The sequence below is a fragment of the Solea senegalensis genome, linkage group LG8 (genome assembly GCF_019176455.1).
Source record: "Solea senegalensis isolate Sse05_10M linkage group LG8, IFAPA_SoseM_1, whole genome shotgun sequence".
Classification (NCBI taxonomy): Eukaryota; Metazoa; Chordata; class Actinopteri; order Pleuronectiformes; family Soleidae; genus Solea; species Solea senegalensis.
In genome coordinates this window covers 3,587,250-3,608,861 of record NC_058028.1, presented here as the reverse complement: position 1 = coordinate 3,608,861, position 21,612 = coordinate 3,587,250, and the positions used below count along the sequence as shown (strand labels likewise).

The 21,612-nt window shown below is 40.8% G+C and overlaps 1 protein-coding gene across 1 annotated transcript in view; it reads right to left on the bottom strand.

The window, feature by feature from the left end:
- Positions 1-21,612, bottom strand: part of c2cd3 (C2 domain containing 3 centriole elongation regulator) — a 26,406-nt gene extending 4,794 nt beyond the window's left edge. Inside the window, exons 1-32 of the mRNA XM_044031365.1 lie at positions 21,049-21,612; positions 19,760-20,029; positions 19,307-19,464; positions 18,339-18,499; positions 18,097-18,224; positions 17,314-17,446; positions 16,435-16,593; positions 16,217-16,349; positions 16,040-16,128; positions 14,849-15,052; positions 14,677-14,765; positions 14,299-14,417; positions 14,023-14,151; positions 13,477-13,920; positions 11,885-12,036; positions 11,003-11,246; positions 8,347-8,530; positions 8,083-8,266; positions 7,601-7,773; positions 7,368-7,503; positions 6,407-6,675; positions 5,813-5,893; positions 5,116-5,727; positions 4,273-4,605; positions 4,064-4,202; positions 3,914-3,978; positions 2,808-3,013; positions 2,601-2,719; positions 2,175-2,327; positions 1,638-1,822; positions 550-1,288; positions 136-244 (exon numbers count right to left, since the gene is read on the bottom strand). Of these exons, the coding sequence (XP_043887300.1) occupies positions 136-244; positions 550-1,288; positions 1,638-1,822; positions 2,175-2,327; positions 2,601-2,719; positions 2,808-3,013; positions 3,914-3,978; positions 4,064-4,202; positions 4,273-4,605; positions 5,116-5,727; positions 5,813-5,893; positions 6,407-6,675; positions 7,368-7,503; positions 7,601-7,773; positions 8,083-8,266; positions 8,347-8,530; positions 11,003-11,246; positions 11,885-12,036; positions 13,477-13,920; positions 14,023-14,151; positions 14,299-14,417; positions 14,677-14,765; positions 14,849-15,052; positions 16,040-16,128; positions 16,217-16,349; positions 16,435-16,593; positions 17,314-17,446; positions 18,097-18,224; positions 18,339-18,499; positions 19,307-19,464; positions 19,760-20,029; positions 21,049-21,100 (6,351 nt within the window). The 5' untranslated portion in view covers positions 21,101-21,612. The remainder of the gene's footprint in view (positions 1-135; positions 245-549; positions 1,289-1,637; positions 1,823-2,174; positions 2,328-2,600; positions 2,720-2,807; positions 3,014-3,913; positions 3,979-4,063; positions 4,203-4,272; positions 4,606-5,115; positions 5,728-5,812; positions 5,894-6,406; positions 6,676-7,367; positions 7,504-7,600; positions 7,774-8,082; positions 8,267-8,346; positions 8,531-11,002; positions 11,247-11,884; positions 12,037-13,476; positions 13,921-14,022; positions 14,152-14,298; positions 14,418-14,676; positions 14,766-14,848; positions 15,053-16,039; positions 16,129-16,216; positions 16,350-16,434; positions 16,594-17,313; positions 17,447-18,096; positions 18,225-18,338; positions 18,500-19,306; positions 19,465-19,759; positions 20,030-21,048) is intronic.

Below are 21,612 nucleotides of genomic sequence, written 5' to 3'. Positions count from 1 at the left end.
AAACTCTATCCTAAATCTGAGACCATATTTTGTCCGCACCATATAGATATAATATCGATACATCGCTCAGCCTTAGCTCATCAGACAGGAATTGGAGGAAGTGTGTGAATGCCACGAGTTAGTGATAAAACTCACTGTGTCGCCAGACAAGTGGGAAAAGGTCGGAGCCAAGTGAATGGTTCTCATTGACGCCTCCAGCTGGTGAGAGGGGAGGAAGAAGTTAGGGATGTCCACAGGAACCGAGCTGAAAGTAGAAAGTTAAGGGAAATCTACAATCAGAAACACAACTATATAACAGTTAAGAATAAAGACAAACAAACAAAGTGGTAAAGGTTAAAATGGATGCATTCAAATAGTTTAATGGCTGTCGAAGGTATTTTGGTGAGGCGATTCCCAAACACTGGGTCTTGACCAGCAGATGGGTCGCAGGAGGTTATTTTTCCACGTCCCCAAACACATTTTCGGAGTCTTTCCAACCTTTTATTCCAAGCTCTATATGTATTTTTTTCAAATGCGTATGCATAAAACTAAGTTTTGAGTCAAGGATACGTTTGTGGCTCTGAGTCTTCACCTTCCAGGGAAGAATCATGGTTGTCTGTGTTGTGCTGTAGAGAAGTTGATGGGCCAGAATCATCTGACTCCTTACAGGGGCTTCTCTCGTCTATAGCTTTTAGTGTCCTTCCGTCGTCTCTCTCAGGCTCTGAAACGTCCTCCACTGATTCACGAAAACTGTCACTGTCCTCTTGTCTTACACTTCCACGTTCCAGGGTCTCCAGATTTGCCTCCCGTTTCGTCTCGTCCTCATCTTGGCTCAAGTCCGGCTCTTCTGGTGCCTCCACACTCTCCAGAGAAACCAGGTCAGGGTCTGAGTGGAAGCTGGTCCAGGGACTGGTTTTGTCCGTCAAAGACGTCAGCTCGTTTAGATGCCTGGGCTTCACCACAACCACGTCATAATCGTCATCTTCATCCTCCTCGGCTCCCTCGTCTCTTATGCAGGTGACTTCATCTTTTTCCTCGTCCGAACTCTCTCCGTCTTCACGATCGGACACAGTGCATTTGTAGTGTTGTCTATTGGTGTCTTCCTCTGCCTCGGAGCCTCTGTGCTCTTCAGACGTCGTGGGAAGGAGCAATGGCGGAGGAGACACATCTTCTTGAGAGGAATTTGAATTTGTGCTTAGACTGGAGATGCTCTCAGGAATAGTTAGGAGGTTTGTGTTTTCACAAGAGGGGGTTACTGAGCTGCTCTGGAGGTGGGAGGCGATTGTGTCCAGGTGAATTCCTTGTAGACCTGTGAGAAGAAGACATTAAAGATTATTTACAAAAAACAAATCATCAGTTTAGAATTGAAGTCATTTTTTTATGGCAAAAGAAAGTACTAAAATATTATTTTCAGCTATTCAAAAGCATTTGTTTTGAGTAGAAATTATAATTCTTTTCACAATTGTATTTGTAAAGGTTTTCTTTACCTATATAACTCATAACTTCAAAAGTTTTAGTTCTGTTTGATGAACAACCTAAATTCCCATGATATTCACTTCATGGTCATTTCAGTGCAGTGAAGGGAGGTGCACGATATAATATGCAACGTTCAGACCGACAAAGTAAATATGCCTGTGTTGAATGGAAGAGCAGCTCACCGCTAATGAGGTTGTCACACTTTCCAACCAGCTGGTCCGTCTTCAGGAGAAGCCGACTCGTGTCTGTCTCCCTCCGTTCCTCGCGCTCGTCTCTGCTGTTGTGTTCCGACGCGGATGTGAATGCAGGTGTGGAAAGCTTGCGGCTGAAATACCTCTGCATGTTGTCGAGCTCGCTTTGATTCTTCCTGTACAAAAACACACACACACAAAAATTTTATGCTTGTGTACTGATGTTGGTTCGAGTGTGTATGTGTGCCCATGTATTACTAATGTTGTGGGGACCTAAACCTGTTTACACAGTCACATTATGGGGACTTGTCTTCCTGGTGGGGACAAAAATCAAGTCCCCACAATGTAAATGACTACACTTTAAGGTGAAGATATGTTTTAAGGTTAGTGTTAGGGTAAGGTTAGGGTCAGGGTTATGATTAGGCCAGTAGTAATAAGGTTAGAGTAAGTCTCCACGAAATGAATGTAAGTCAATGCAATGTCCCCTCAAGTCATGAATGTCATACATGTGTGTGTGAGGACTGATACCTGAGAGCTGAGAGCAGGAAAGAGCTGGACGGATTCATGTCCACGTCACTGCTGTTACAGACACACTGAGCTGCTGCTGCTTGTTCCTGTAGACTCTGATGGTAAAAACGCACTTTGTCCATGTGCTCGACGTGACCGTCTCTGTCACTGGACCTGGGGCAGTTGTAAAGAAAACATATGAACCCACTGCATAACCGGTGCTAGACCTTCCTGTAGGATTTAGGGCATAGTCCTCATTGACTTTTTTGTGTGTCCTGACCTAACTGATGTGTGTGCCAATTTTCCTTCATGTACGTGTACTACAACACTATTTTGTCTAATAAAAGGGGGGGTATTTTTTCAATTTCATTTGCCCCTCCAATTTCCAATTTAAAGCGCTCTATTCACCAAACCACTTTGAATTAAAACATCTGTGTCTTTACAAACCTTTTAGGAAACATTCTGTCCGTTTGTTCAGGAGATGAGATCTTCTGCTCAGTGTAGCGGCTGATGTGAGAGGGGAAGCTACTGTAGGTGGCTGTGGTGTGATAGCTGAATGCTAAAACCTGTGAATCAAACATTAATCATCAAAGTCAAATAATATTGTTTAGGTTGGGGTTTTTTTATGCTGTACATATGATTGATTTCCCTCACAGATGAGTTATTGGAAGCCTCTTCATTCACAGGTCTTCTCTGCTCTCTCAGGTCCTGGACGCCCTTCAGCGGTGTGACGGACACTTTGAGCTGACCGTGACACTGACCGCTGAAGTCTGTGATGTTGTACCAACCGTACACCGAGTGGAAGCCGCAGAGCAGAGGAGTCAAATCCACGGAGGCAAATCCCAACACCCTCTCCACTTCTGTGGAAGCAAAAACAACCACGGGGAAAAATCGGACAATTGTGACCCTGTTCTGACCTGGTTTAAACATCTATCCCGGCTGATCTGATCATGTTCTGCACCGTCAGTATGAAATGTTACCATTAGAGGTCGACTGATACAGATTTTTCTACAGTCAATGTCAATTTTTCAAAATCAGGGAAGATGAAGGCTGAAATGGCCCAAATATTTAGCCGATTTCTTTCTTTTCCTCTATCTGATAAAATATAACGGTTTAATGATAACAAATAATACAAGAAAGCGGTTCACTTCGGTCAAGATTTACCGCATTGAAGAACACTAATGAGCCAATCTACATTTTATGTCTGCAATGCAGGGCAGTTATGTGCAGCATTTTTCAATTGGTATTGGTTTTCTGATTGTTCTCCTTGATGCAGTTATATACTTTTAGGTGTTTCCTTTGGACATTTTATTTTCGGTCACTTAAAAGAAAATGTAATGACTTAAATACATAATTTGGAATATTTGAACGATTAATAAATTTTTAACAAATGGCAAATGCTGTATTCTACGTATAGTTAATTGTTAAAAACAAACACATTTAAACCTCCATCTTAAAAGGACATTACCACTCCATAAAATGCATTTAAATTGTTTTAAAGAGAGTGTGTTAAGAGTTTTTTCCTTAACTGTGATTATACACACAAACACACTGACAGCATATACACCTGTACAACCACACTCATTAATAACATGATTTATGTCCTTGTGAACAGTGTGTGATTTGGAAGTCAAATTTGACCTCATGTGGTCACAGGAAACACAGCTAGGACACACTTTAAAGACAACTGCGAACACATGCACATCAGACGGTCTGAACAGGTCCTTTAACGCAAATCATTAAGTAGAAAAAATGCATACCTCCTTTATGCCAGACTTTGAACACAAGAGACTGTTGGGGGTCAACCAACAGCTGGTTTGGAAGCCTGGGAATAAGAAAATAAAAATATAATAATAATAATATCATTTGTCTCAGAATGCCTAAGAATATTATGTTATATATAACCTGACCTGCACTCCTGTTGATGGTCCCACTCAGGGCAGTCGGTGTCTGATACAACCGTCGTAAACACCGGTTCAGCAGAGTCAGCAGTGACGTATGAAACACAGCTGCACGGTGTGGTTTCACTGCGCTCTGCTAGAGGGCAGCCTGTGGGAAACACGGGGGTTTTAACTTCATGTGAGGATTAAACAGCGCATTAGATGGAAATATGACTCACTTTTCAGATTCAGGTGCATGGCGCGGTCCACCACAACAGTCACCGGGAAAGAATCCTCCACAGTTGTTTCTGTGTGCGGCACAGATGTAACGTCTGACGTAGTTCGGAGAGATTTACTCTGGTGTCTGAGCTTATTGAGCGTTCCGGGCGAAGGCGGCCGAGCTGCTGTTTCCACTTCGTCTGGTGAGAGCTCCCCCTGGCTGTCATAGTCCATCTGGGTATCAGCCCAAGCAGACGCCTCCCCAGGGACAGAATTTGCGGTCAGTGTGATGTGAACCCTGAGCGCTGCCCCCTGCAGGTCTGCTGCAGAGCGTCTGAACAGTGGGTACACACCTGTGTAATCAAAAACACAGCTGTCTTTTAAAAAGGTCCAGTTTGCAGAGTTTATTTATTTGCAGAAATTTGATATAGTATATAATCATTCTAAAATAGTTTAAAATCAATTTAAACTACTAAACTCATTTAAAACTGTACAGTGCAAGTTTTAAATACAAAAAACATTCATTCCTTGTAAAATCAGTTCACACTGGTGGTTGCAAATATTGTGTTTTTTCCTTATTTCTTATTTTTTACACCAATTGAAAGAGTATAAGGGCCACATTGAGAAAAGAAAAATTCACAGACTTCGAGAATAAAGTCTTAATTTACGAGATTAAAGGTAGAAGTTTGACTGAAAACACCGAGAGTCACGGAAAGTTTCAGAAGTGAATTCAACTGCTCAGAAAAAAAGTGCTTGGGAAAGAGAAAGTCTACAGTTTAACCATCAGAGGTCACTAATGCTTACACACTGGACCTTTAACCACGTCATAATCTGTTAAACTACGACAGTTATTAATTTCTTACCACTCAGCGTCAGCTTTTGCTCTGGGATCTTTGCGAGCGAGGACAGATCGACAAACGCTGAGCCGACCAGTCGGTCCGTGTCTGTGGGTCTTGTGGTTTTGTCCTTCTTGAAAGCCAGCCACAGCTGCAGCTCCAGCCGCTCCTCTCGCAGATACCACATTAAAGGCCGAGTCGCCCTCAGCTCCACAGCTCTACTTCCTTCAAAGCTCACTGTAGCCTGGCTGTCGTCGGCCTCCGTGACGGACGGGTGTTTCATCTGAGAGCAGAAGGCCTCCTGTTCATAAAACTTGTACCTGAAGTAGCAGTAGGTGGAGCGCTGGAGTTCAGCGTGGCCCGGCAGGAGCAAACAGTGAACCGGCATCCACGCTCTGGGTATCGAGAATGACAGCGAGAGCGTTTTTCCGTTTCCTTCCCAGGACTCTTCATCGCACTGCGTTTCATCATCACTCTGCGACATTACCCAGCCCAAACCCTGAGCAGCTTTAATCACTCTCTCTCTGTCTGAGTGGTGGGCAAAGCTGACGGAGATTTCTAGACCCCCGACCAAGACCTGCCGATGCTGAGGAGAACCTGTTTCCTGAGGTAGATACACTCCAAACCAGCCAGAAATACCTTTAGAAAAGAAACAAGTACAATAATTATACTCATAGGGAAAATCCACTTGTGGTCCAGCTGTGTCTAAGAAAAAACAACATACCTGTTCTTTTATGAATGAGATCATCTAACGGTATTTTCACTGTCCCCAACATCGCATCCTTAGGCTTGGAAAGGCTGAATCCTGCAACATAATGAATTTATTAGTTAAATAATAATTTAAACATTCAAAGATGAATTGTGGAACCATTTGATAATATGAAAAAAGAAAAACAGAAGAAATTTCTATTTACAATTCTTGTACTAGCAATTCTTGTGTCAATGAGGTATGGATATAGCAGCATCTCTCAATTATTTTAATTAATCTGACAATTATCTATCAATCTTGTGGTCCATGTAATGTAAGGCAAAGCAAAAGATGTAGATGAATGTTTTTAAAATAATTTAAACAAACATTTTTTTGATTTTCCCTCTGTCCTAAATGTGAAAGTTTTCAAGGTTTGGGAAACATTTTCTGACACTTTTGGACCAGACAATTAAACAACAGATTAATTGAGAAAGTAATGACCAGATTAATCCTGTGATGAAAATAATTGTTCTTTGCAGCGCTAGAAAGATTTTACCATCTAAAATTGAGAAAACTGTTGACAAATACTTTTCATTCATCTGTAATATTGCTGTAAAAGTTGTCTCGGACCTTCGCGATTGTCTGTGTTCCACACAGTGAAGACAGCAGATGCCTCCTGCAGCAGCTCAGCCAGACTGCAGGTCTCTCCGCTGCTCCTCTGAACCAGCAGGTCACAGGAAACCTCAGCGTGGTGGTCGAACTCGGGGCAGAAAGTCCTGGCAACGACACGCGTGCGCCTCCTCTCGCTGTCCGGGGTGAAGGAGAGCTGGACTGTGACGTATGTGTTCACACCCACACTGGCAAAGTAGTCAAACCTTTCATCCTGTTCTGATAATAACCTGCAACACAAAACAGTTTGTTTGTTTCTTTTTACATTTGGGTTGTAACTAAGAATTATTCTCATAATTCTGAACAGCTGTTCTTCTTTGTTCCCAAAATCCAAACTGCCCCTCTCACTTCGGTCCATTACGAACCTTTTTCATATAAACTGCTCCTGTTAATGATTACTACATGTCTAAATTGTGCTAGAACAGCATGTGTGCACTGGTTATTATTGTACATTATTTGCTGAACTGATTGGTGGTGGATTAACATGGATTAGGACAGCTTTCTCTGTATGTTTTTGTTGATGCTGATTTGTTTTTAACTGTACTATTTCCCAAACCTCAAAATACTGATACCCGCTAATAGCGATAAACTGATTTTTAGCCTATAAATAGTGATTTTTAATATAAAAATATTAATAATTAATCGATAATCAATTGTTAATTCTCCCGACAGTCGATTAAGAAAAATTAATCGAATGCCCATCCCTACCGTCTGTCAATATCGCATTTTCACCAGGTATGAGCCTCCGTGCCAAGTTTTCAAGAGTTTTTTTTAACCCCTCAAAAATAATAATAATCTGAAGGGTAACAAGAGGTTCCTCGCACAAATTCATGGGTTGTGGCCCAGGCCCTAATAATTAGTTCTTGTAAGAAGACTTCTACATTATGGACATGCTGTAGTCCGTGTGGTGGTGATGATGTACCTCGCTGCCACCTGCAGACCTGACGCTCTGTGCACCTCAACCACAAGAGTCACAACACGAGAGGCGGCTCCTTGACTGGCGTAAGCGTCAGGCCTCACAGGCCGGTGCTTGTACCGAACGCAAACATCCAGTAGACCTGAGAAACAAACAGAAACAAAACCATTGATAACTTTTGTTAAACATGTGTCCATGCATTATAATGACACTGATGCTCTGTAGGTGTGTGTGTGTACCTGAGGACGGGGCCCGATGTCCCGTCAGACCGTCTGTCCTGGGAATCAGGGGTAAGGAGAACATGTGGGCTTCTTCAGGATGTTGTCTCTGCATGGTGACCATGGCACACAGCTTGGACAATGGAAGCAGCCCTTTGGCCACAAGCTGATCTCTGACGTTTGGATAATAATATCTGCAGAAATGCATCAGGTATGTAATAAGACAAAAGATGTTCTACTTTTTCTTAATTTTATTTAAAACCTATAATATAAATCTAATCTATCTATCAAACCCATTCCCATGCTTCAGGAGCTACTTTGGCGTCTTGCCTAGTCTTATGGAGCCGGGGATCGAACTCACAACCTTCTGGTTGAAAGATGATCCACTCGACCACTGGGCCACCACTGTGTGATTCGGCACAAATCTTAGGAATAGCGTAGTACTCTACAGTGTCAAGTTAAAATTCAGTTTTAAAATGGATCAAAAGGTAACAACTACAAACCTGCACCACACTTCAAACTGGACACCTCCACCACTGCTGAGGCCTCGACTCGAGAGAGAGCTGAGCAACAATGTCTGGACCGGCACACCTTCAGGAGCCAGGAGCACGTGAGTCTCAGTGTGGCCGAACACCGGGTCTGGCACACACAGGGTGGTGGTGGTACGAAACTGCTTCAGGTCAACACCTGTGGGATATGAGACGTATGTTGATGCAGAAGGAAGAAAAACTTTGATCTTGGTGTCTTATGAGATGAAATGGCCGTACTGCTCTCAACAAGGTTTTGGTCCAAGGTTGCGGCTGTGTCACCGTTCTCACGGGGGAAAGTGTACTGGACGTAGCAGTCAGCTTCACCCCACACTGTGGACTGCAGCGGTGTCAGCCCGGTGACTTTCTCTACTCTGATCACAAACACATGCTCCCTCACCGGCTCATGACGTGCAGCTACGACCTGACGGAAAAACAGAAGAGAGAGGTGAGAAGAGGTGAGACAGAAGTCGATGTTAATAACAGGGCTACAACTTTTCGACTTTGACGTATCTCTCTCATTTATGTAGGGTGAAAATCACCAAAATGGCCACCAAAATTCCAAATGGCCGACTTCCTGTTGAGTTGAGACCATGGTTACAGTCGACTTTTTTGTTCGTCTTGGTCGGGAATTTCGGTGGAACTCAATGTATGCCCAAGTTATAGGGCACTTCCTGTTTCGTGGCGAATGGTCGAAATTCCTCATGGTATTTTGTGTACACAAACAGTGTCGCAAAGTGTCTACTACTGTTATGCATTCAAATGTTCTATGTGTATGCTCTACAGCCGCTGGACATCTCGTCGTCATCATTGGAGCCGACGGGCGGAGTTACAGGTGGACTGGACAGCGATTGGTGCGGCCGCAGAACCTCCAGTTGTAGCAATTTGTGATTTTGCTTATGATCTTTTTGTGGCATGTGTTTGAATCTTCGGCTACATGGAAATTGGGCTCAGGTCCTGAGATTGTGAAAACTGATTCCTCCTTCTCACTTTTCACTAGGTATAGCGATGCTGTTCCAACCCTGTAATTTTTGCTTTTCTTAAAGCAGAGTTATTTTAAAGTGGAGTTTTATTTCTGTATTTGATTAATATGTAATTTAGCTCTTTCTTTTGAAGAGTCCTTTTTTTATTTTGCTTTTGGTTTTGTTTGAACAGTGTCCTCTGGCCATTTTCATTTCTGTTGTTTGACAAATTAATTTGTGAACTTACTATCAACTCCTTTGTAAAATTAATTCTTTTATTTAACCATATTACATCTTGGTTATTTATGTCACTTCCCTTCCACCCCTAACAAGCTGGGATGTAACAGTGTGCGACTTATTCACTGTGAAACAAAGACGACAGAAGTGCAGCTAACGATAAAAGTGAACTTCTGAGTGCTTCTGAGTTACGATTACTAGGATTGGCACCGTGACCCTCATGTGGAGTATAAAGCGGTAGAAGGTGAAGGCATAAATGTAGCGTGTCGTCTAGTGCTGAAAATGTGGAACTGAAAGGGAAAAAGAATTTCTCCCACATATGTGTGCGCACTTTGATTCTTGATATAATTTTAAGCTTCAGTTCAATAGTGAAAGCGTTATAGATACAAAACATGGCTATTCTATATATACGTACACTACTGCAAGGATAAGAACTTAAAGACAAGAATATTTTATAGACATAAGGTATTTCTTAACCCTCTTACGGCCATCATGATAATCAGGCCACCTGGATTGGTTGTTGTTTTATGGCTGTATAATTTTCACAAAAAACGTTCACTTTCTATATCTGGCAGTTACTCGACCGTTTAGGAACTACGGTACTGTTGGCACAGCGGTATTAATGAGAAGTACACATGAAAAATCTTGTCAGCGATGACAGCATCCAACTCCAGTCCAAGCCAACTATTTATAAAGCACTTTCAAAAACAACAGCTGAAACAAAGTCCTCCACTGCCCCTTTGCCCTGTGGGGTCCCCCAGGGCTCAATTCTTAGGCGTATTCTTTCTTGTACTTTACCCCCTCCCGCTGGGTAAAATTATTAAGAAGCATGTGCCTAAAATACGGCAAATAAACAGAGGTGATCAAGCCTTTTCAGCACTGGCACCTAAACTGAGGAATGAGTTACCCACCCACGTCAAACAGGCCACCATCCTGGAAACTTTTAAATCTCATCTTAAAACTAATTTTTAATCCTTGCTGCTAAACCCAGCATGAGAATTGTGTGGTCTTTTTATGTTAATTTAGGCTTTTAGTGTATTGGTTTATTAATCTTTGTTCTTTTGATGTATTTTAACTTCTCTGAGGGTGTATTAAATGTTTTATGTACAGCACTTTGGCAATGTGTGTTTTTAAAATGTGCTATATAAATAAAATGGAAAATGGATGCATGGACGGAAGTGCTGTACATCAGAGATAAATAAAACAAATAAAATATAAAAACATGTGACCTAATATAGCTAAGACATACAATAAAAGAATAACATACTGTAGAAAGTATAAAAACAACACAGATAAACAAGTCATACAATAAAACTATAAAAAGGATAAAAACCAACATCTCATACTGGGTTGGAAGCCAAAGAGTAAACATGGGTTTTAAAATGTGTTTTAATGGTGGACAGTGAAGGGGCATTTCTAATAGTTGTAAGTAATTGTATCTGTAATTTTTACAAAAGAGAAAGACAGTGTAAAGCCATAAACCTAGGGGAAACACTGGATTGAGACTAAGGCTGCTGCCTTCCAATTTACATTGCAGGTCAATAGTCAGAACTGAGAATGACATCAGTTAACCACTTGGCCACAGACTGCCCCTTTGTACATCTCTTTTATTTATGTTGTGCTCAAAGACGTTTGGCAAATAAGAAATTGTCATAAAACTGTCTCATTTATGTGTTTGACAGGTAAACAACACTAACCTTTGTTTGTAAACGTGGCTGTTGATCGAGCAGATGAACTGGTTTCACCCAGTGAGACGAGTGGTCATACTCCTCATCTCTCGACCGCTGGAGGGCGACTATCTGCTCGGATCCTCCCATCGCCAGCACGACCCTGAGGTTTCCTTCACAGCCCCCCGAGAACACGTCCACAACCGGCATGTAGCAGTCCACCCCTAAAACAGGATACTGCGCCTGGAGGAGGAGGCGAGCAATCTTTGGATCTCTGCAGGGGAGAGGACATTAGGAGGAGTGAGTCAGGTCAGTCCTGGAATACATTAACCAAAAGCGTATTTGACTGAGGAACAGCTTTTTCAGTCAAACTAATAAGTTTAATAAGTAAATATGTATGTGTGTGTATGTAAATTGGAAAAAACAACTGCAATTTCTATTCAAATCTGAAAATTTGTGAAATACAGGCAGGATTTATCACTAAATCTAAATTTCTCACGACTGCATTTCAAATTGTATTATGATTTCTATAGAATTTAATTAATTTGGCAGGGTTTTATGCCACCAGATTCCCAAGTTCACCGCAGGGATCAATAAAGTAATCTGATTGCAATTATTTGAACAACATGTTTACAAAAAGGACTATTCCATTGTCAATTACAACATTTAAAACACATCTGTTTTCACTTTCACTTTCACTTGCATTCCAATATCAGATGTCCGTCTTCTCTTATTTGTCTTTATCTGAAGCACAAATTAATCTGTTGTATGAAATGTGCTATAAAAATAAATTGACTGATTGCAGAAGAACCTGCTAACTTTCAACACCTCCAACAGTCATCAGTTAACCCCAAGTCAGACAAATCATAAATGTGTAACACTGTTAAAATAGGTTAGGTATTTTAAATTTACCTAAAGGACATGTAGAACTGGTGAAGAGGTAATTTGACGAGACCCAGGAGTCGATCCTGACCTGAGCTTCCCGTCTTCTGCCACACTTCAATGACCATCATGTTGTTCTTCATCCGCTCCAACAGCTTCGGAGTTAAAGCCACAGGAGTCACCTGACACAGGTAATTGACACAAAATATAATGGCTAACCTGCCAAAATGATCCCATTTTCTATGACCTTTTGGGTTTGTCATTTTGGCTGATTACACATAATACGCACCTCTCACATGCTTACTACTCACTTTCCCACTCACATTTATGTCAGATATTCAATGAAGAACACAAGAACTATTTGATTTATTATTTAACATTGATTTAAACCTATGCAGTTGTTTATATTACTCTGATTCACTTTAAATGTACAGTAGGTCTCAATATATTTGACATTAGCTAATTGAAACTCACAAAAGGGCATGTTATGTCCCTTAAACAGACATTTTACATTACTTCTGACAGGCACATATTCTCCTCTTTTAAGGTTTGCTGCCCTCTCTCGCTCCCTGTCAGTATCCTCATCAGATGTCATGTTTAATAACCGCAGACAGACACACACACACACACACACACACACTCACACAATATAAAACAATCCTAGGCTACACTTTGGAAACTCTTAACAATCAGGGACACAGCCGAGAGGCTGCGGGCGTCTCCCGTGTGGTAACCTGTTGCAGCAGCTCTTGCTCGGCACGGTTGCGTTTCCACTAGTATAGTACTTGGTACCTGGTACTTTTTTAGTACCTGCTCTGACGAGGTTCCAAGCGAGCTGGGGCGATACTATGCGTGATGACGCCAGACTGCCAGCCACTGAGTGCCATCACAGGAAGAGACGTCCAACACAAGAACCAATCAGTTAAAAAAGACTGAACAATCCAATAAATGTGGGGTCACGTTAAAATCATTGTCAGATGAGTTCCCCCACGACTCTCTCTGTTCTCCTCAGTGTAACGGTGCTGAAGTGTAGTCGGAAGCATAACAGCTAAACTAGTAGAGTGAGACAGCGGCAAACTTTAGGAATCGACCCCGCTTCCCTGAAACATGAGTGAGGTGAAATAAATGTTGAAAGACAACTTCCGGTTAAGGAATTAACCCCAGTTCTCTAAAACATGAGGGACATACTGAGATACTGAAACACTACGGACCTAGTGTGCTGACACTAGCAGTTTTTTGTCGACAGAAGTTAGGCACCGCAGCCACACGGTTGGTATAGTGGTTAGCACTCTTGCCTTTGCAGCAAGAAGACCCGGGTTCGAGGCCCAGTTTGCATGTTCTCGCCATGTGTGTATGGGTTTTCTCCGGGTTCTCCGGATTCCTCCCACAGTCCAAAAACATGCAATATGGGGATTAGGTAAATTGGTCACTCTAAATTGACCATAGGTGTTTGTTGTTTGTCTCTATGTGTCCCTGTGATAGACTGGCAAACTGTTCAGGGTGTGACCCCGGCCTATCGCCCTATGTCAGCTGAGACTGGCACAGCACCCCCCACAAGCCTCCGGTGGAGGATATATAATGGATGGATGGCTTGTTTGGAGGACTGGATCTCCTCGACTTACCTGAGCAAAGTTAAAAGATGGGTTCGTCTGACCCCAGCTGACCACAGATCTCGTCATCTCGTCGCACCAAAAGAGTTTACAGTTCAAGTAGACGTTTGGAGCCTGAACGGGTCCACGGCTGAAGTTCTTCCCGTCTGGTACCATGAGCAAAGTGTGCAGCAGGACCTCTGAATCCTCATGCGCCTGCTGCCAGGGTTCATAAGACGATGTGATGGGACCTGGATGAAGAGTGGGTTCTTCCACGGGTCTCTGTGGAGTGCAAACATTTAGCCTGGAGTCTTCCATAGAGTTACGAGGTAACTCCTCTCTGCCGGATCGACCAAGTTGGAATCTCTCTCCCTGAGGACAGGGTGCAGTCGATGACGATGACTTTTCTCTCCGAGACAACTTGCTTTTGCTTTTTCCAGAGGAGGAAACTCTGTCAGCAGCAAGTTCTAGAGACACCTGAAGAAAAAAAACAACAAAAAAAACATCAACGTCACACCTCAATGTCAGTCACTGGTGTCAATGACGATCATTCAGTTAAGATTACATATTGCATATTACCAAAAGAGGTCCAATCTCCTGTGTTTTACCGTGTCCCCCCAGGCCAACAGGTAACACGACAGACTGACTCAGCTGCTCCTTCTGCAGCAGACAACGCAGCGGGTGAGCGGCTTCACCGATGAGAACAGGCTGCAACAAGAGAGGATAAGTATTTAACAGGAAACTATCCGTTATTTATGGAAGCTTTAATTTGTGCAGTGGTCATGTCATTAGTGGACATCTTAACATCAACATTAAAACGCTGAATTTTACAAACCGCCGCTTTAATCTACTTACATTCCTTTGGTCGCTCCTTTGTGAGAAAATCTTAAAAATCAGATCCGTTTGCCACCAGTGTTTCACCGTCGCTGTGCTGAAGTGGACAGGAAACACAGAGCAATGGAGGAACTTCACCACTAAAAAAAGAAAAAGAAAGAAAGAAAGAATATTATTGCTTAGCATTTGCAAAGCAAGCATCTATTGTTATTCTTCCATGTTTCTTCTTCTTCTTCTTCTTCTATGGCAAATTTCACTGCAAAATTACTTCCACTTTCATTCAAAATAACATCAGGTTTTATAGGCAATAAATGAGTCGCCAATTTGCTGTCATTATGATTTCTATTGTGATTTGGGTTGCGATAGTTTACCATCTTCTAGAAAGTTTAGGAAACATACCTCCTCCTGTGACTTTACTGGAAACAGCTTTTGTCACCGCTGGACTTGAAGTGGTTGCCGACGGTAATGCGTACTCAACAAAATAAGTGCTGAAAATAAAAGAGAGAGAGAGAGAGAATGATGTCACCGGGTTTTACGAGACAGAATAACATTTTATTTTGGGTTTTCTTACCATTTTGTGTTAGTTAGCGGTCGGGGAGGTTTCCCTTTAGTTAGGGTTTTTTTGAGTGTGGTACTTGTGTTGCTTGTAGACACAGTCAGGGAGTCAACACTCACTTTGGCCACGCGAATCAAAGACAGTAGAGCCGACTGCTCCGCAGTCAGGCCGGCAGGAAGCCCAGCAGCGTCTGCAGAGCACCGAGACTCTGACGTGGGACTGGACAAAGAAGGTTAACCAATGTTTTATAAAAGCACAAAATCAAATATGGAGATTATGTGTTACAGTCACTCCACTTCTTCCCTAAAAATAGAAAAAGTGAAACGTTCCAAGTGCTGACATGAAGAAGGCAGCGTTTATGACCTCTACGGCATCCAGCCACCAGAGGGCGATCAATATTTAGCTGTATATTGTAACTGTTTTATCTTCTGCAGCAGAGCTTTCCAGATATATACATATATCTATATATATACACATATATATACACACACACACACATATATATACATATATATAAAAAAAGCTAATTCTCTACCGTAATGTAATAAGTTAAATGTGAATAAGTTCTAGGGTGTTTTTGCTCCATTACAACAAAGAAATAAAACTATATTATATTAGTTTGGGGACAAAAACAAAAGACATTTGAAAACATGATCATTTTGAGGGTTTGGGTAAAACTGGGACCAACTGGGACCAACAAATTAATTTACAAAGTAAGACTTACTCTACATCTTATTTCATTTAATATTTTTTGTTTTTTATTCCCAGACAAACTATTTTTACGTATGTGTAAGTATGTAATTTGTCAAAGTCTGTCCACCTGGTTCAGCTTTAGGATTATTTTAATTAATTTAAAACAACGCAAATAGCAAAACCCAAAGGTGGCAATTAAATAATTCTGTTTGAGATTGTTCTATGTGCTATGTCATTTAAAAATAAAGATAAAGTAAAGTAATACTGGAAATAATTTCATACCCGTTCTATATTTTGTTGTGTCAGCAAAAACACAGGTTTACACCTGGAAAAAGTGGGGTTTAGTGGTCAAGTTACACTTTAAGAAAACGTGTCTTTTAAGAGGAAATCACAAAGCACATTTTCAGTCAAATCTTTAAAGATGAAAAAAGGATAAAACAAACAACATCACTCTGGAAGGAGCCTCAAAACAGTTTAAGCAGCATATCTTAAGAAGCAGATAAAGGCTCTTACCCTCCACTAATCTGTTTTGGTTGCTTTGTACTCGAGGACACTGTTCCCTGAGCCTCTGCTTGAGTGTCATCTGCTCTGGTTTCCATCATCTGAAGACAGACAACAGTGGAATTCAAGAAAGATCCGGCAATAAAAATCAAGCAAAACGTGACGAGACTGAGAATCTCTTCAACTTACTGGGGTTTTGTAGAATAAATTTTCCAGTAAGCTCTGATCGTACTGTGGATCATTGAGCTCGCTGTCGCCACCGACGCTGCTGTGGCCAGACGAGATGTCGTCTCCATCCCAATGAAGACGTGACGTGCTTAAGCTTCAAGAATACAGACAAAATAAACAGGGAGGGTTTTTTTTTTTATGTCCGTAGACTGTAATAATGGACAAACAGGTATCTTTACCCGCCAAGGAGAATCTCTACAGCTCTATTGTCCAAGTCAGCAGCAGCACAGTCGAACTCGTGGCGACGAGTTGAGTCGGCGACACCGTTCGAGCGTTTGAGAGAAGAATCGGCGTGCAGAATATTTTCAAGAAACATCCCAGAAGGAGAAGGCACAGGCCTGTAGAAACAGATGTGAAAACCACACTTTAAACATAGTCATTAAATGTCATTTTATGTTTTGCTTAAAGGCTAATAAAGTGCATATATAGATAGATATATATAGAGAGAGAGACTCCACTTCTTCCCTAACATTGATGAGGGGGGAAAATGTATGTGGTGTGTACTTTTTTTTCCCCCTTTCCATCATGTTCCAACTGTCAAATTTAAGGAGACAGGATTTATGACTAATACTGCATCCAGCCACAGGAGGGCGATCAACATGAGGTCAACGTACTGTCAATTAGATGAGGTTTGAGGTGTCAAACTTCTCAAGATTTAGATGAGAAAATAACACAGAAATTAGGGTCGCAATGATGCACTTAATTATTAACTGATGACTAAATGAATCGCCAACTAGTTTGATGACCTATTAATCAAGTTCTCTACATAAATTTAGCAACTTCAATGTGAATATCATGTTTATTATTATTTGGAAGAGCCGATATAGTTCATAAAATCCTTAGATCGATTATTTTTGTGTATGCTATAGCCTGGTGCGCTAAACCTTGCGAGACAATCGAAATCATGCAAGACGCCACTTGTGCCGTGACCTGTTCATTCACTGGCATTAATAATAACAATTACTGCATGAATATTCTTACATTTAACCCCGACAGAACCATTCGTCAGCCTTATTTTTGTCTGTTTGTTTTTTTATATAAACTTGTAAAGCACTGACTTGAAAGGTGGCAGGATGTTGTCCTTTGGAAGAGGCAGAGGAGTGTCTTTAAGAGCTGCGGCAGAATCCACGTCACACTTGAGAGCCGAGAGCACCATAGCGTCTCGCAGTTTGTTCCCACGCTCTGAAATAACTGAGGAACATACGTTCACAGTGAGATGTGTTGTTTTAGAAATACTAAAAATGATCACATTTAACTACATCTCGATGTCTTTAGAAGGACACAACCTGAAAACAAGGGTGATATGTATAAATAGGGGCTGCAACAATTAATCAATTCCTAAATTACTCACCAATTATTTTGATCAGTTTAAGTGAGAATGAAAATATAGAGAAAAACAGACCCTAGTGGCAAGAATTCAGTGTGACTTCCAACTTACAATTGAACAATAGAAGAACAATAGTTTACTGGTAAAACCTATATTTATTTATTTATTTATGTAATAGTTCATGTTGAAAATATCTGCTGTAAAAAAAAAGACCTATACACGTGTTCCATGAGTTCAAAATATTGCCAGTATTTCAAATATCACAGAATTTGACAGACATACATTCATAATTTTGCAAGACCACTTATAAAAACCTATGAAAAGTCTCACCAAAAGAGTGAAAATCTGTGTTAAGAATCAAGGAAGGACTGACTTTTTCTTGTAGAAGTTACTTTATTTGTTTTTTCCTTTACTTTTTTAAATATTAAAATGCATATCTCCTTGTATTTTGCACAATACAATATGTTCACTAACAATTACTTTATGAGTTCATATTTTCTGTGCCGGGACTGACCTGAGAGGATATCTTTGGTCGCTGGTCCACTAAGCTCCTGATTTAAAGGGTCTGCAGCTGTTTGGCCATTTTGAGATCCGTTTGTTGTCGGCATTTGATTCTCTTGGAAATATAAGTGATCTTTCCCTCTGAAAACATAAAAAAAAAAAACAACAACACACAAATAATGGTGAGTTCATCGTGCTCAGATTTAAACTTGTATGGACATTAGGAGTTATGAAAACAAATGACTGCTTTCAAACCTTGGTGTGTTTCCGCTGCTGCTCCCACTGCCAGCTGACAGTGATCTGCGTGGACGGGCGGATGATGAGGCGACTTGTGGAACCTCAACGCTGACGTCAGTGTGAGGACACGAGCCGCTGCTGTCGTACGCTTCAGTCAAAGGCTCCAACTTCAGAGAAACCTGAGGAAACAAAAGGAGACACTAAACGATCAGCATCAGAAACACTTCATTGAAATACTGGAGGGAAATCACGGTTCATTATAGCAACTCCAGCAAAACAGAAGAATAAGAATGATATACAACATAAACATGCACAGGAGAGTCATAATCTAAATACTAAAGAAAATATAAACAGTAATAAATGAGCTGGTGTATTGTCCTAAGCAATAAGTGAGTAATATAAGTGATCCGAGTTAAATTTCTATACACATGAGCCCTTGCTGAATATGAATATAAGAACAGCATACAATAATTTATGTTACTATACATGGATGTGAAATGAAAAATTAATAACATAAATGCTAAATCACAGTGAAAATCGATTATTGCATAGTCGTTTTAGCCATAGTGTGTTTACTCAGTCCAACACACCAAGGGAGTTCTACTGTGTGAAAAGAGACTAAACTAAAATGTATCAAATTCTCTTTTTTCCTCCATTTGACACAATATATAACAGAAATAACACCACTGTCCTGTGTCACCAATCTACATTTTATGTCTGCACTGCAGAGCAATTACATACAGTGTTTTCCCTAAATATAACCGGAATATTGGCTACATAAAATAGGTCATCAAAAAAAACACAAATATTAGCTTTTGGATGAAAAAAATCACAACATTGTATTCACTTCAGCTCCAACAATGATATTCAAAAAATTAAAAATGAGATGTGATTAAAGCACTTAAAAAGGTCAAATACAGCTTAGTAAACCTGTCTCCCTTTAATACTGATTCCTGAATGACACATACGCTCATGTATCCACTCACCTGTAGCTCCCCCAGCTTTTCAGAAGTGGGAGACACAAGGGTGTAAAATCCACTGATGGGCAGTGACAGAGAGAGACGGGAGATACCAGAGACCTGCGCCCGAGCGATCGGAAAATGATCCGATTTGGTCAGAACTTCCAGCACCAGTGAGCCCATATCTGGTCACGAAAGACACATTTGAAGTAAGACGTTTGCAGTTTAACGACAGCAGGACATACAAGCATATCGAAGAAAAAAATGATCAGGATGACCAGAGAGACAACTTGAAACTTTCTGTCGGAGCACAAATTGAGAACACTCACCTTATTGACTGTGCATTAGCTACATGTAAGCTAAGGATGTTTTAATTTTAAAAATGTGTCTGTAGCTTGTGTCTCGTAAACATTTATCCACGGTCTGAATGCTTCATAGAAGAATATTTGAAAATATGCTGATGAAGATGATAAATGTTACCTGTAAGATATGAGGTGAACTGCTTTGGTCCACAGCGCACGGCAAAGCGTGCCGTCGTCTTGATGCTCTTCTGCAGGAGTTGCGATCCATCTCTGGGAAAGAAGTGTGTCTCTTTGGACGACTCTCCCCACCAGCGAAGCCGGACGAATGTTGAAGGCGGAGGCTTGTGAATGGTCCACAACAAACGACTCACCGTCACCCGCAGGAAGCATCTGAGTGGACCCTCGACCAGAGGCGGGAGGCTGGTGGAGGGCGACACATCGCTGGAGACTGCAGGAGAAATATGACGGGTTAAAGCAAAGGCTCAAAGATGTTATGTATTTCACTACAGTCACAAGTGTTCATAATAAGGAGAATATATAATTAAACGTGTAGTTACACAAAGTGTATAGTTAAATCAAATTCAAAAACAGTATCTCAACATCTACATTTTCCATTTACAAACAAAAATAAAGTAAAATTAATAGCATACATACTAGAGAAGATTAAAAAGTGACTTCATTGTTGTGCTTTACAATTTTTCAAGATTCTGTGGACTACAAAAGTGAAATTATTTGAAATTATATTTTCTTTTTCCTCTATATTCAATTTTCATGAAAAATGAAACAAGTGACGAATGACAAAACACACAGACACACAAATAAGATTAGACAAAAAAGAAGGTATATGTATGATATTTTTTTATTGAAAGGGGGAAATTTTAATTTAAACATTCAAAGTCCAAATGGTTTCAAAATAAAATCCCATTGTATTTTTAAACTGATGGGAAGATCTGATAAGAGGTTTAGTTATTTGTTTTTTTTAGGCCATTCTAGGGCTGCAACGATGAATCAACTATAATACTAAAATACTATTTTGATAATCGATTAACCTGTTGGAGTGGGTATGAACGTGAAATGAAATATAAACTATATTGCCATTGCGTCAAATACTATGCAATAATAAAGTGGAATTGTCTACATTTCTTTTAAAACAATTAGGTTTTTAAGTCGACAAAACACTTTTTTCATGAAATAAAGGAAGTGATGAAGCTGTACGTTGCTGATGGCTTCCCTTGCTACAACAACAACAACAACCTGCGGTCAAACGTCACCTTACATTGAAAATCGACGCACATTTACAGCGTTCACAGTAATAAAGTACAAGTAAGACGAACATAATGTGAGCAATAACAAAACAATAACGCATACACAACTGAGCTAACAGGCTAATATGTAACGACACCAGCAGCCACTTTACAGCACTAGCATTAGCATTAGTGGCTAGCTGAAGTTTGTTTGTTTTTTAACCTTTTCTTTTGCTGGTTCCGACTTTGAGCGCCTTCAGTGTTTTGCTCTTCATCCCTCAGTAAACGCCGGTGCTCACAACGCTGTCTGCGGCGTTAGTCAGCATGATTTGTCTTCCTTTACTCGTACTCTGGCTCAGTAGTAATCCGTTTAACAGACAGAGCACGCGCGCGCGCGCACACACATACACACACACACATTCAAACGGCAGCGCGCAAAACAGTCTCCCAGCAACGAAGTCCTACGAGGCTGTCCCGCCTGCACGGCCGCTTCCTTCACAGAGGCATGCTGGGAAGCTGAGTTTTTTGTAGTAACATGGTCAAAGGGTTCATATTTCCATATTTTCCCCGTATTTGAACGGTGTATTGTCAACGGTTGTATTGTACTCGTTGGGAATGCTGAGTCAGCATTAACAACTATGTTTTTCATTGATTATTGTCGTTATTTCCCACTGCTTTTGGTTGCTATTCCCTTCTTTTCGCTATCAAGACAATTTCAGCTATGCATATTTCAAAAATGTTCCGTTGGTTGGGACACTCTTGCCCCATTATTATTATTATTATTATT